Source organism: Panthera tigris, chromosome C2 (assembly GCF_018350195.1).
Source record: "Panthera tigris isolate Pti1 chromosome C2, P.tigris_Pti1_mat1.1, whole genome shotgun sequence".
NCBI classification, from domain to species: Eukaryota; Metazoa; Chordata; class Mammalia; order Carnivora; family Felidae; genus Panthera; species Panthera tigris.
The window spans coordinates 4025876-4039866 of NC_056668.1; the positions used below are offsets into that span (position 1 = coordinate 4025876).

General features: G+C 54.1%; 1 protein-coding gene across 1 annotated transcript in view; it reads left to right on the forward strand.

The window, feature by feature from the left end:
- C2CD2 (C2 calcium dependent domain containing 2) overlaps positions 1 to 13991 on the forward strand; it is a 48355-nt gene that overhangs the window by 14190 nt on the left and 20174 nt on the right. The window contains exons 3-6 of the mRNA XM_042998472.1: positions 6286 to 6405; positions 10075 to 10179; positions 11983 to 12105; positions 13526 to 13649. Coding sequence (XP_042854406.1) covers positions 6286 to 6405; positions 10075 to 10179; positions 11983 to 12105; positions 13526 to 13649 — 472 coding nt within the window. The remainder of the gene's footprint in view (positions 1 to 6285; positions 6406 to 10074; positions 10180 to 11982; positions 12106 to 13525; positions 13650 to 13991) is intronic.

The following is a 13991-nucleotide window of genomic DNA, read 5'->3' on the forward strand; positions in this document are numbered from 1 at the left end:
GCCGTCTTCGGAGGCTGTGAGCCACGTTGGCTTTCTTGGTGTGAGGCCAGGTGTCCTCTGGAAAGCCTTAATCATCCCTGTCTGCAGCGCCATCCGTAAATAAATAGAGGCTTCTAATGGTATAACAATCATCTGTAGGTTACAGTTTAGAATCGACGTAATAACCCACCCAGCGTGGGGGAAAGCCCAGCTCAGAAGCCCGGGAGACACCGGCTGGATCTGGGCTCGTTTGGGTGCTTCCTTCTCGCTCTGAGCCGTAGGCAGGTAGGGTCGGCGAAGGACGCGTCCTTCCCCGGCAGGGTTGTGGGACGAGCGAGGGCCAGCCTGTGCCCTGGCCCCCGATGCTATCAGCTGCGACCCGCTCGGGGCCACGGGCCTGGCCTCTTCGCGTTCACCGTACTTCTCTGCCGGAACAAGAACCACGCCCGTTGTCCAGAGGAGGAAACCGAGGCACAGAGAGGCTCAATCACTTGGCCAACTTGACTCTGAGCTACGACGTAGTAGAGGCTAGAGCTGAAGCCCAGTCAGCCTCCAGGAGCAGGCTGAAGCATGGCGCGCCATCGTCCCCGCTGGGACTGCGCGTTCTTGCCGTTCTTTCCCACCTGCTCCCGCCCCCACCCGGCCGTGAAAGAGACGGTGGCGAGGGGGGGGCGAGAGGGAAGGGCAAGAACTCACCTTTGCTTCTGGAAAACAGAACAAACAGAGCCGAGACAATTGCGTGGACTCTCCCCCAGAGTCTGGTTCCGCGTTGCATGTCGGGGAACCCCACAGCCGGCCCGGGGTGTGTGTCGCGCACTGTGCGTGCCCGTGCTTTCTACCTGAGGCTGTCACCGGTGTGTGTACTGAGACCCACTCTGAGAGCATCCGGGGTCCCCTGTGCTCTTCCCAGACCTCAGCGGGCCCCTCGGTTTGCGAGGGTGGCACAGTCCGGGTTGTCCGTGGTTCTCTCCCTGGCTGCAAGTAAGAAGCCTGGTTGATGATGATGATGATTATTATTATTATTTTTTGCTTCGTATGACTTGAAGTGCCAGGTTCCCCATTAGCCTCGTATGCACGCAACAATGCTGGCAGGTTGTGAAATTGTTTTGAACCGACGTCTTTCCAAAGGCAGGCATGGAGATTCCTCAGCGGAGGCCCCACCCTCTGAGACCCAGGGTGGACGCCACCCTGGAAACGGGGAGCCGTGCCTCCTGGGAGCTGCACCTGCGTGGGTTCGCGCATACCGAGTTCCGGGCTGAGCCAGCCCAGGGGTTCCGGGTAAAGGACCCGCAGACCAGCTGCAGCTCTGTTGGCGTGTTGGAGTTCTGGGAAGCAGCGTTCAGGGTACGTGTGATAGCAGGGCTGCTCTAGACAGGGAGCGTGGCAGCCAGCTGAGAAAAGACCCGATTCCCTCCGGCCTTCCTTTTATTTGTTTGTTTGTTTAGAAGATTTATTTATTCTGAGAGAGAGAGAGAGCCCGTGCACGAGTGGGGGAGAGGCGGAGAGAGAGAGAGAGGGAGAGAGAATCCCAAGCAGGCTCCACACTGTCGGCACAGGGCCTGATGCGGGGCTCGATCTCACGAACCGGTGAGATCATGACCTGAGCCGAAACCGAGAGTCGGACGCTTAGCCTCCTGAGCCCCCCAGGTGCCCGCCTCCTGCCTTCGTTTTAAAGGGAGTGTCCTGTACGTGTCGTGTAATACACAGGGGTGATGAAAGAGAATGGCACGTTCCCGGACAGAGTTTTAAGCTAAGCAATGCCCACGGTAACCGCGTTACGTAGTAACAGTACTTCCTGGGGGTGTATTCTTCCCGCAAAGCCTTGTTGTTCATCGGAAAGCGTCCCAACGAGAGGAGGCATGGGAGTACTCCTGGGGTAGGGTGTCGGAGCCCATGTGGCCCGGGGCACGCCCGTCAGTACGATCAAGTAGGACATGGGCCCAGCATTCCACGGGGTCGGCTGCCATCTTGTTTCTAGCGTCTTTCGTCTCTCCCCGGGTGAACAGGATTAGCTTCGTAGACATTCTGATTATATTGACCTCTGATGGGTTTTGCTTGGTTTTGGTTTGTTTTTTAAAGTGGATTTCCGTCTTTCGAGGTGGGGGGAAGGGCAGAGAGAGGGGGAGACAGAATCCCAAGCAGGCTCCGTCAGCGCAGGGCCCGACCTGGGGCTCCATCCCACGAACCGCGAGATCACGACCCGAGCCAAAAGCAAGAGGCGGGCGTCGAACCAACTGAGCCATCCAGGCGCCCCTCATGGGCTTTACTTTTTAAATCGAGTCTCTACCCCAGAGTCGAAATAATTGTTCGCGTCAGCCTGGCGCCGTCGTAAAGAATATTTACAGAGGGGAGTCTGGAGAGCAGCGTTGGGAGCTCCGAGTGATTGGTGAAGGGGCTTTGCGTGCATTTCATTTTGCAGCTCTTTCCTCAGGCTGTTGTAAAGCGTGATCACGGCGAGAAAGATCCAGTGACATCAGCCCTTCCGTTGCGTTTTCACGGCTGTGTTCCCGGTTCTTGTGGGGACAGAAGTAATTACATTATTTCCAGTTCTCTGGAGTGTTCTAAGAGAAGAAGGAGCTGAGGCAGCTATACGGGAAGCTTAATTGGAAAGGAACGTGGAAAGAGTGCCCTGAGAGGTGAAGCTATTACAGGCCTTTCTCTGGCAAGCGTTAGCAAAACTCAGGGGCGCCTAGGCCTGGGATCCTTTGGCCCCGAGTCGAAACAGAGGAATACAGTTTCAAGATAAGAACCTATTTGCAGAGGCGAGCGACCGTTTGAGCTTGTGGTCTTGAAGCTGGAGAGAGAGGGCACAGGAAAGTGAATGAAGCCCCCCCCCCCCCCCCCCGGTCTGTTCTGTCCGAACAGATTACGGTGATGTGAGCTCGCCCTCACGTTCCCGTGATGCATCCCTCCCAGGCTTCTCCCTCGATCTATGGGAGTGGACCAGGCCTTTACCTTTGGGACCCTCACTACGTGAAGTCCGTCCCCCATAAACGCTCCCTTCTGCAGAAGAGGGGGCTTTGTCTGGGGTACACGGTGCAGCTTTTCGTTGGTGCGATTTTGAAATGGTTTATGTAATCAAGGAGTTGTCTGCTGCCTTTGAAAAAATGTCTCAGGCATAAAGCAGGTGGGTTGGCAGCTGGCTGTGTCCAAGGGAGCCCCTCCCTGTGCTCCCAGATCAGGGCTTCGTGGAGTCCTGGTCTGGGGCTGGAGGCTCATGTCTGTTCTCGGAGAAGTGCTTGGTCCCATCACAGATATTAGATACTGCTTCTCCCTAACTTAAAATATTTTTATTTTATTTAAAATATATTTATTTTATTTATTTTAAATTTTATTTATTTTTGACAAAAAGAGAGAGAGAGAGCGTGTGCATGAGCGGGGGAGGGGCAGAGAGAGAGGGAGACACAGGATCCAAAGCAGGCGCCAGGCTCCGAGCCATCAGCACAGAGCCCGACGCAGGGCTCGAACTCACTCACGGTGAGATTGTGACCTGAGCCAAAGTCGGACGCTTAGCTGACTGAGCCACCCAGGCGCCCCCAGTTTCTGCCTAACTTTGTAAGTCCATCATCAATATCAGACTACCTCAGCGAGCAGCCTGAGCACCGAGGACTGTAAAACTTCCGAAGGGATCCTCGTAAACGTGGGTGTGCTTGGGGGTGGGGAGACTGCGGGTTAAGATCAGGGTCTCTACCTGTTCGTCCTTATTTAGGCGGATGTCAACCCTGGACATTCTGGCCCCTTGGGAAGCTGACCGGGTGGAAGGGTCTCTGGAACCTCGGGTCAGGCGACCCTGCCTTCTGCTGCTCCGGAAGGGGTCCCCTGTGCGGTGGTGAAGGCTCGCCGCCATTCGCCGGGGTTGAGAGAATTTAATCTCCATTGTGGATAACACCTTAATGCACTCAGAGAAGATTACTTATGGTGAAAGCCTTTCCATTTTGTTCTTGTCCATTTGACAAATGGGGCATTATTATTCCCAGGGTGGCAGGGGCGGAGGCTGGCCCGGACGAGGGTTTGGCCCTGCTCATTGTCCCTCCAGCTGGGCTCCCAGCAGCCCCAGCTCCAGTCGCGTTTTGTTGGGCCATGCTGAAGTGTTGAGGCAGGTTCAGACTGTTGCTTTCGTTAGCTTTTCCACCTGAATGGGGCTGGGACACCTGTCTGTGTGACAGGTTTTATTTAGGGGGTCGGAACCCATAGGTCTGGCAAGACTGCACTTGGTCTGGGTCAAAGACATTTGGGACCTACAGATACTCCGTGTTTATAATATTGCCCTTACTTTCTTGATGTGATTTGAATAGTAATTGGGACCGTTGGAGCCTTGTATTCGAGAGGTTTTAAAGTCTTTTTAAATTTAAATCTGCTTGTTGATTTATTTGTTCTTTTTTTTTTAATTTTTGAGAGAGAGAGAGAGAGAGAGACAGAATGCGAGCAGGGGAGGGGCAGAGAGAGGGGGAGACACAGAATCCGAAGCAGGCTCCGGGCTCTGAGTTGTCAGCACAGAGCTCGACGCGGGGCTCGAACCCACAGACTGCGAGATCGTGACCTGAGCCGAAGTCAGACGCTCCACCAACTGAGTCACCCAGGTGGCCCTAAATTTTTTTTTTATCTTAGGCAATCTCTATATCCAGTGTGGGGCTTGAACTCACAACCCTGAGATCAAGAATCACATCCCCCACCAACTGAGCCACTCAGGCGCCCGAAGCCATGGGGTTCTATTGGTAAAATTCCAGTGAGCTTATTAGAGACGGTTCCAAACACATAACAGGAGTCAAGCTCTCACCCTGCGGTGTTTTGCTCGAAGCCGCATAGAGGCCCGGGCCGTTGTGACAAAGGACAGTGAATGTTCTCCGTGTCATGTCATCTGTGCACGTAACTCCTCTGGCACGAAGCTATGTTCCTCCAGAAAGGATTGTTTACAGAGCATTTATTTTTGAAATGAATAGACGACATTTCTTGCACAAACATTTTTTTGTTCCAACCTTTTGTGAACTCGGGAGAGGCAAAAACAGGCTGGGGATACGTAAACTCCTCCGTGTAGACCGGGCTTCCGGGAGCGACCCACCGGAATGGGTGCCGTGGGTTGCCTGCAGTATTGAGAAAAGGCGAGGTTTTGTCATTCTGTGCCATCGAGGCCTTCCGCGGTGGATGCTGGAAATGGACCCTGTCCTGGGGGGTGGGGGGGGTTAGCGTCCAGGTCGGGTCTTTGCGGGAGGGGCAGATGAGCCCGGGGTGGAGAGGCCCTGGGGGGGGGGGGGCGGGGCTTTGGGTTGGGGAGGGAGGAGCTAGCTGGGGTTGGGAAAGAGGAAGGGGGCAGATGTCCCAGCCTGAACTTTGTGAAACAGCGGGCCTGACAGAGTAACTGTTTTGATAATCTTTCCGCTTGGTATTTTATTTTAGATTCTGATAAATCCACCAGAGAATTAAAGAATTTTCTTTTCCTTCCCAAGTGACAGCCTGCGGTGTTCCCTTGGGAATGTGGGGGTAACCTCCTGCCTTACGCCCGGCCTCCTGATGGGTCCCAGTCATCCCCAGGGGCTTGCTCGGCAGTCTTCCAGGGTGGGGGTGACCCTCCATTCTAGAAGATCCTCTCCCGTGGCGGGAATCTGTGGCAGAAACTTGATATTTCTCTGTTCGGTAACAGCTCTCTCTAAAATGCTTTGTGATTTTTATCGGGGATACGGTCTGGCTTATTCCTGGTGTGATTACTTGTCTTTGTCGTGTAGGTCCTTCAGCGAACTCACTCTATGATTCTATTTTTGTTGAGGCCATATAATTTCCTAAGCGTTCAATATTTTATATGTCCTTTGAATTATCCCCGCGTCTTTGAAAACCATTATAGGTTTAAAATTATTCAGATGGAAACAACTTCTTGTGTCCTGGGTATATTTTTAAATGTTGTGCTTGCAACATCTATCACTTGTGTTGTTTCTGAGGCTCATTTTTAGTGAGCGGAGACGGCTAATGGCTTTTACCCCATAGGCACCTGGAAATGTCCGGGGAATTTTAAATCGGCTGGTGGGGAGAAATGGAACACAGTGTCAAGGGAAAACTTCTTGTGGGGAAAGAATGTAACAACTGCTGGGCGAAACAGTGTTAGCTCTGGAGAAATGCAACAGGAAGAAAAGACTTGCAACACTGTTCCCAGTTTTCAAACTAAGTAATAGAAAATATGTGAATCTGGGTATTTATCCCAGTTTGGAACTCTAAATTGTCGTCCTTGCTAACTTTTAACGTCCTGAGTATTGCAGTCGATGAACTGAAAGAGGTACACGGAACGAATTCTCCTGTCATACCTTGTCCCTCCACCAGGTGGTGTCCTGTCACGTGGTGGGCGAGGCCATGCGGTTCCTGGTCAGTGCGGGGCCCGCATCCCCAGGAGACACGGGGCGCCAGCTGTACGGTGTCAGGCTGTCCCCAGTTCATTTACAGGTAAGCGTGGGTAGATCGAGTGAGTCGTGGGGAGACAGTGCTCGTAAACCTGTGGGGTAAGCGTGGCGTGCCCATGGGGCTGTGATTCCCTGATTTTATTAATCATTCATTTCATAGTTTCCAGACCTTCTGTATTATATTGTACCTGCAGGAAATAAAGCGTGCGTGTTGTGTATATGTGCACACACACGTATGACACGCATACACGTGTGCACATGCACGCACACACGCACACACGTATGCATAAAGACACGTGCACGCACACGCATACACACGTATGACATGCATACGTGTATGCACAAAGACACGTGCACATGCATGCACACATCTACACACAGATATGTGCACACGTAGCACACACGTATATATGTGCACACACGTGTACGACGTGCACACACATGTACACACAGTCATGCACACACGTATGCACATACACACATGCACACACATACGTGCACACATACATGCACGCACAAAGACATGTGCACATGCACACACACACATCTACACACAGACATGCGCACGCATATGCACACACATCCATACGTGCACACACATGTACGGCATGCTCACACGTACGTATGTGCACACACATGTACACCCACAGACGTGCGCACATGTATGCACACACGTGCACAATACATGTGTGCAAAGATACACGCACACACATACGCATGTACATATGCACACACATCTATACACAGACATGTGCACACGTACACACACACACACACACACACACACACACACACAACGAATTCAGAGGTTGCCCATTCACCGAAAGTGGGAGATGTGATATTTCTCAAGGCACGTCCACAAATCCGGGATGTCGTTGGCAGGTAGGACAAGTCAAGTGGCATCTGAGGTGGAGGACAGCTGTGCTGCTTCAGGACCCAGTGCCGGACTCTTTTGGAAAGAGTTGGCTTTATTTGTTTGTTTGTTAATGTTTATGTTTGCGAGAGAGAGTGAGCAGGGGAGGGGCAGAGAGGGGGGAGACCCAGAATCCGAAGCGGGCTCCAGGCTCCGAGCTGTGAGCCCAGAGCCCGACGCGGGGCTCGAACTCACGGACCGCGAGATCGTGACCTGAGCCGAAGTCGGACGCTCCACCGACTGAGCCACCCATGGAAAAATCAACTTTAAAATGGCTCAGTTGGTTAAGTGTCCCGACCCTTGATTTCGGCTCCAGTCACGATCTTGTGCTTTGTGAGACAGGACCCCGCGTAGGGCTCTGCGCTGACCGCACGGCGCCTGCTTGGGATCTTCTCTCCCCTTCTGTCTCTCTGCCCCTCCCATGCGCGCACTCTGTCTTTCAAAAATAAATAAATAAACTTAAAAAAAAAAGAAAGATCTTTAAAAGAACTCTTAGTATGTTTTACAAGTTAAAAGATGAGTGTTCCTGTAGTTTTTCTGATTATAGGCTTCTTATTATGATAATTACAGACTCGTACAGGCCTCCCTCGTTTTATTGCGCTTCGTAGATACTGCATCGTTCACCAACCGAAGGCTTGCGGTGGCCTCTGCGTCACAGTTGGGTGATTCTGTAACACGTCCTACTTTGTCCTTAATCTGTTTCTCACGGAGACCTGTGATCCGTGATTACAGCTCACTGAGAGCTCAGATGATGGTTACCAACTTTTAGCAATACAGTGTGTTTTGATTAAGTCAACGCGCATACGCCGTCACCTGTCAGACGTGACGCTGTCGCACGCGGAGAGTGTCGTGTCGGCGTAACTTTTATGCGCCGGGGGTGGGGGGGGGAAGCCAGGCAAATTCATTTGACTTGCTTTCTCGTGACACCTGCTCTGTCGTGGTCTGGACGGAACCTGCAGTGTCTGTGAGGTGTGCTGGTATATATTTTGCATACTGTTAACGATGATACGTATAGAAGTTACGTAGAGACACGTATAGTAATCATAAGAGGCTTAGTGGTCAAGCTCCGGGTGCCCAAAGCGTCAGTAACTGTGTGTCTCTCCCGCGAAGCGGGGGTCCACGGGCGCCCCATTCGGCCAGCGTGTGAACACCGTAAATTTCTGGGTCTGTTCTAGGGGTCCCTGCTGATGCAACCCTGGGTTTCCTTTCCTCTGTCCTTGTGCTTGGCGGCCTAAGTGCGGAATGAGCCCAAGTCATCCGGCGCCCCAGCCACAAGGGAGGACACTGCTCTACATGCTTTTCCTACACAGACGTGGTTTTGCATACCCAGGGCAAACCAGATTTTCTGGCTACCTAAATGGCCTTTTTCTGAGATCCAGCCCCCGCTCCCCCCCGGCCCCAGCCGCCAACACTTCCTTTCTGAGAGTCGAGGGGGGGTGAGCGTCACAACACGCACTGGTCAGAGGCTAATGCCCTCTCGCTCGCCCCCGAGATTTTGGACAGTGTAGCTGGAAAACACCTCCAACGTCTGGGACGCGCTTACCCGACGTTCACCGCCTGTTCCGGAACAGGCGGAGTCCTGCCAGACCCATCCACCTCCGGCGAGGAAATGGGGTTTTCCGAGATGGCTCACGTGCCATTTCGTGCAGCTCAGACACAAGGAGCACAGTTGTATCTTTGATCTCTTAACGCACTTTGAATCCACTCTGTGGATTCCCCCTCGGAGCACAGGGGGCTGCTGGAGGTGCCTGGGTTACTAACCACCAAGGTGGGAGACACTCCAGGCCCTCTGTTGTGGCCGTTAGAAGTGCATCGGGGGACCTGCATTGGCCTCGCGGCCCCGAAGCAAGTCCCCGCAGGCTTAGCTTAACATGCCACCAACGTCCCACGTCCCCGTTCCGGAGGCCCGTCGGTCTGGAAGCTCTGGGGGGACCCGTTTCCTTGCTCACTGGGCTGTCGGCGTGATTCGGGTCCTTAGGGCTGGAGGGCCGAGAGCCTGTGTCCTTGCCGGAGGTCAGCTGGAGGCTGTCGGCAGCTTGGACGGGCCCCCTCATTCCCGAGCTCCTGGCATCCTCCCTCCGTCGTGAAGGCCCCTCGCTGGCCTGCTCTCCTGCCTTCCTCTCCCGTCTCTAAGAGCTCACCTGATTCCCCGGGGCTCGCTGGGGTAGCCCTTACCCTAGTCTCTCCCGCGAAGCCCCCTTTTGCCATATCAGGCCACGTTAGTCACAGATTACGAGAATCTTCGCGAGGACATCTCTGCGGCGGTGGGGGGGGGGGGCATTATTCTGCCGCCACAGATGGGGCGGGTTCGACGGATGGCTGCCAGGGCTCAGAGTCCGGTTAGAGGGTGGGTGTTGGCCCAGGCAAGAGAGGAGGTGCACAGCCCGCGGGGAGTGCACGGGAGTGGGGTTGGGCTGAGCTCTGGCTTCCTTCCGTTCCTCCCTCTCCTTTGCACCTTGGTGACACTGCCGAGGAGAAATGCAGGGCCCAGGGAATTATTCATGTGATAGACTACAGGGTTGAGGGACATCTGGCCTTCAGCCGCCAGGACTGAGGGCCCTGAGTGGCAGGTTGAGGCCGAGGAAGGTGCTGGCGGGGATGGGGCCGGGCTGCAGGGAGGTCCGGGGGGGGCTAGAGTTTTCCTTACCGTTTTGAGAAGGCAAGGGGAGGCCAGGCGGGTGTCTAAGAACGTAAATGAACCCACGCACACGCGTGCACACACACAGGCCTACGCGCGCACGGATACGCTTGGGGTTTTGGTGGGAAGGGCAGCTCCCCAACAGCCGTGTTTCTTCGTAGCTGGAGCTCCACATGAAGGACAGGAGAGACGACATCCAGATCAAGTGGTCCTTCATCAGCACTCCAGAAACGGCCGTTACCGTCCAGCCCAAAGCACCGGCGGAGGTCAGTCCGTAAGTTTTTACGATCCCTCCCCCCATCGGTGTGTGTGAACGTGCTCGCAGGTCGCGAGCGCCCGATCTGGGGAGCAGAGGCTCGGACCAGCGCCTCCCCGGGCAGGCTTCTCCCCTCGTCCCAGAGGACGGGGCGGCCGCGGCAGGGCGTGGGATGAATCCGACGCCGGCCCGACCCAGCTGCTCATCTGGGCATGAACTCTGGCATCTGAGCACCCCATTTCCTCCTCTGTGAAGCGACAAGAAATTGGGGGCGGGGTTAAAAAAAGACTCAAGTACGTGAGCAGAACGAGGTCCGTCCATCCGTACAATGGAGTATTTTTTCAGCCGCAAACAAGGAATGAGGTTCTGACACCTGCTGCCCACATGGTGGAACCTCGAAGAGGTCAAGCAGAGCGAGGCAAGTCGACACGAAAACTCGTGTTTACGGTCCCATTTCTAGGAGCTGTCGCAGCGGGCAAACCGTAGACGCGGAAGGCAGAGCAGTGGCCGGCAGGGGCAGTTGGTTGGGGGGGGGAGTGGCCACGGGGAGCGAGAGATCAGGGTACGGGTGACAGAGCGAGGGTGGTTGCACAGCACTGAGCGTCCCAATGCTCAGAGCAGAGCGTCCCAAAGCTACCGCAATGTCTGCTTTAAAATGGTGAATTTTATGTCCTGCGGATTTCACCTCACTTGAAGAAAATCGGTGTTACCGAGGACGTGTTGAAGGGAAGGGACGACATGTTAAGTACAGACCGCGGAGCCTTAACGCCTGGGTTTGGCTCTCGGCTCTGCCGCTCACGCGCCGGGTGACCCTACGCGTGGTAATTCACTTCTCTGTGCGTTAGTGTCCTCGTCGCTCGAGTGGGAACAATGATAGTCAAGGTGGTCGTGAAGATTAAATGAGCTAGTACCTAGAAGTGCCTAGGATCGAGCCTGACTTATCCTAAGAGTGACGTGGGTATTTGCTATTTTGATACTTACTAGAGTTTCTAGCAGAGAGTAGATGTTCGCTAATGGGCACGTGGGGACTAAGTTGGCCAGAGCAGGACCTGGCCGGCCGTCGGCAGACCGATCTCTGAGATCCCTCCAACCCTGTAAGTCAGAGGTTTTCCATGGGTCTGTGGTCCCGGGGGAGGTCTTTCCTTGCAAACGTCCTGTCCCCTGAGCAGGCGGGGGTAGCTGGAGCCCCGCAGCGAGGGCATTTACCCCAGAGGAGACAAGGGACACCAGAGGGCTGGTGTGGCACTCCCTCCGTGTGACTGCCCCACAGTTTACGTATCTATTTAGAGACTGACGGATACTTAGGGAGTTTCCAGTTTGGGGCTTTATGAACAGTGGTGCTGTGTGCATTCCGGAACGCAGGAACACGTTTCTGTTGGGTGTGAATTATTACAGCTCTATGGAGCTGACCCCTGGTAACACAAATCATCCAGTTTTGTTCCTCTACAAGCTTGTCTTTCTCCTCGGGCCTTTTCACTTACTTGAATACTTTTTCACTTCAAAAAAAAAAAAAAATGTCACGCGAGACAGAAAAAACACATCTGTCGGAAAGGGTTTACGCAGAAATAGCAGCATGTTTCTGTATCCCGCGTGTCTTTACTTTTGCCGTTTTTAGAAATAAGGGGCCTGATGATCTGTGAGATCGGAGGACCCCGTCTCCCAGACGTCACCTGTCCTAATCTGACCTCCCGGGAGCCCAGGCCGCACCCAGCGGGCTTTGGCTCGGGGATGCGGTGAGGAGAGCAGTCACCTGCCCGTCCGGCTGCACGGCGACGGTTATGAAATGATTGGGTGGCTTGTCGTCTTCTGGCAGGAGCGGGCGGCTGAGACGAAAGCAGTGTCTGAAACCCTCAAGGATATCTTGAAGCACCTGGTTGGTTCTGCCTCGCCGTCGGTGGTTCTGAGCACCAAGCCTGTGGATGTGAGGGAAGTTCAGGTAAGTCAGTCCACCGAGGGCGGAGCTTCCCGACCCTTTGGGACCAGGGTCCCCCTCCTGGAGAATCTGCACACGCTCCCCTTGTCCCTCCGCCCCCCGTGGGAGAGCCAGAGTGAACGGCTGCTTGCTGGTGATCTTGACCGTGTCAGGGACGAGCTTCGAGTTCAGGGCACAGGGTTCCAAAGCCCCGTGGGATGGAAGGAACAGGTGTCTGGGCCTCTCCGCACGGTCCAGCCCTCATTGGCCTTGACCCTCTGCTTTTCTGTGTTGGCTGTCCCCTCAGAGCCTGTGGTCTCGGATCTCATCCTTCCAGGACTATGGGACCTGGGAAACCCAATCAGCTATGAGAACATGCCCTCGAAGCGAGGAGGCTTTATCTAATACCCTCCGTAACTGCATGAGCCAGTTGTGTATTTATATAAATGTACATTTGTTCACATGCACAAAAACTTATTGTAAGGAATGGGCTCACGTGATCACAGAGGCCGACAGTCCCCGGATCTGCAGGGTGAGTCAGCGAGCTGGAGACCCAGGAGAACCCCGGGGGCACTTCCCGTCCGAAGGCCAGCAGACATGAAGAACTGTTTCCATTCAAGTCTAAAGGCAGGAAAAAAACTGATATCCCAGCTTAAAGCAGTCAGGCTGGAGGAATCTCCTCTTTTCCAGGGAAGGTCGGCCTTTGTTCTGTTCAGGCCTTCAACTGATTGGACGAGGCCCACCCACATTAGGGAGAGCAACCTTCTTTACTTGGTCTTTTGATTGTAATGTTAACCTCGTGCAAAAATACCCTCATAGCAACACCCAGGACAATGAGCAAATACTTGTGTGTCCTGTGGCCCTGTCAAGTTGACACATAAAATTAATTGTCATGCATATATAATTGAAATATTTTACCTCCATCCCAGCCCTGTGATTGCTCTGGCCCCAGTACTCATGGACTTGGAGCCTAAGGACTTTTGTGACTACTTCTTACAGGTCACAATCAGCAGGGTCCTGGTTCACAAACTTTTTAAAAAGTTTATTTATTTATTTTTGAGAGAGGGAGAGAGCACGAGTGAGGGAGGGACAGAGAGGAGAGACGGAATCCCAAGCAGGCTCCGTGCCATCAGCCCAGAGCCTGACGTGGGGCTCGATCTCAGGAACCGTGAGTCGGATGCTTAACCGGCTGAGCCACCCAGGCGCCCCCGCACCTGCTTTATTTGGGCCTAAAAGGCTCCCTTGCAAGGGAAGAGGTTTTGGTTGATTGGGGCCCTCCCTTCCCACGAGAAGGGAAAAAATCGTCGCAGAGCAGACCCCAGGGTCAGGCGCCCCGTGCAGACGGTCCTGAAGACGCCCCCTGCCCCCGGTGACAGGTGTCGAGGTGTTGGGCGGCCGCCCCTTCTTCCCCGCAGGTCACTGTCCTGTGTGCTTCTGTTCACAGAACCTGCAGCACACTGCACCCAGCCCTCAGGAATCCTGCCCTCCCAAACCTCCCAGGGCCCACGAACTCAAGCTGTCGGTGAATAACGTCCGGGCCTCGCTGCTGCACGATCCTGGTGCTTCAGGCAGGTGGCGCAGGGAACCCCGCCGGTTCCAGAAGGGACCGTCCCGCAGGGTGATGTGTGGTTTCGCCGTGGCACCCTCCAGTGGGGTCTGCGGTGTGACCCCCGCCTTTGAGCAGAAAGAGCCCCTGAGAACCATAACAGCAAAGAGGGGCAGTTAAAAAACGGTCCCGGCTTTCATACATGAAGGCTGAGGGCAGAAAGGAATGCGGTCGTGTGTAACCTTGTCCTTCTCTTGAGTCTGGAAGCCACATCCTTTTTTTTTTTTTTTTTTGAACTATTGAACGCGTAAACCCATGTTAAGCATCCCTGACTGATAGGCGATAGGCACCTTCTCCTTTTCTA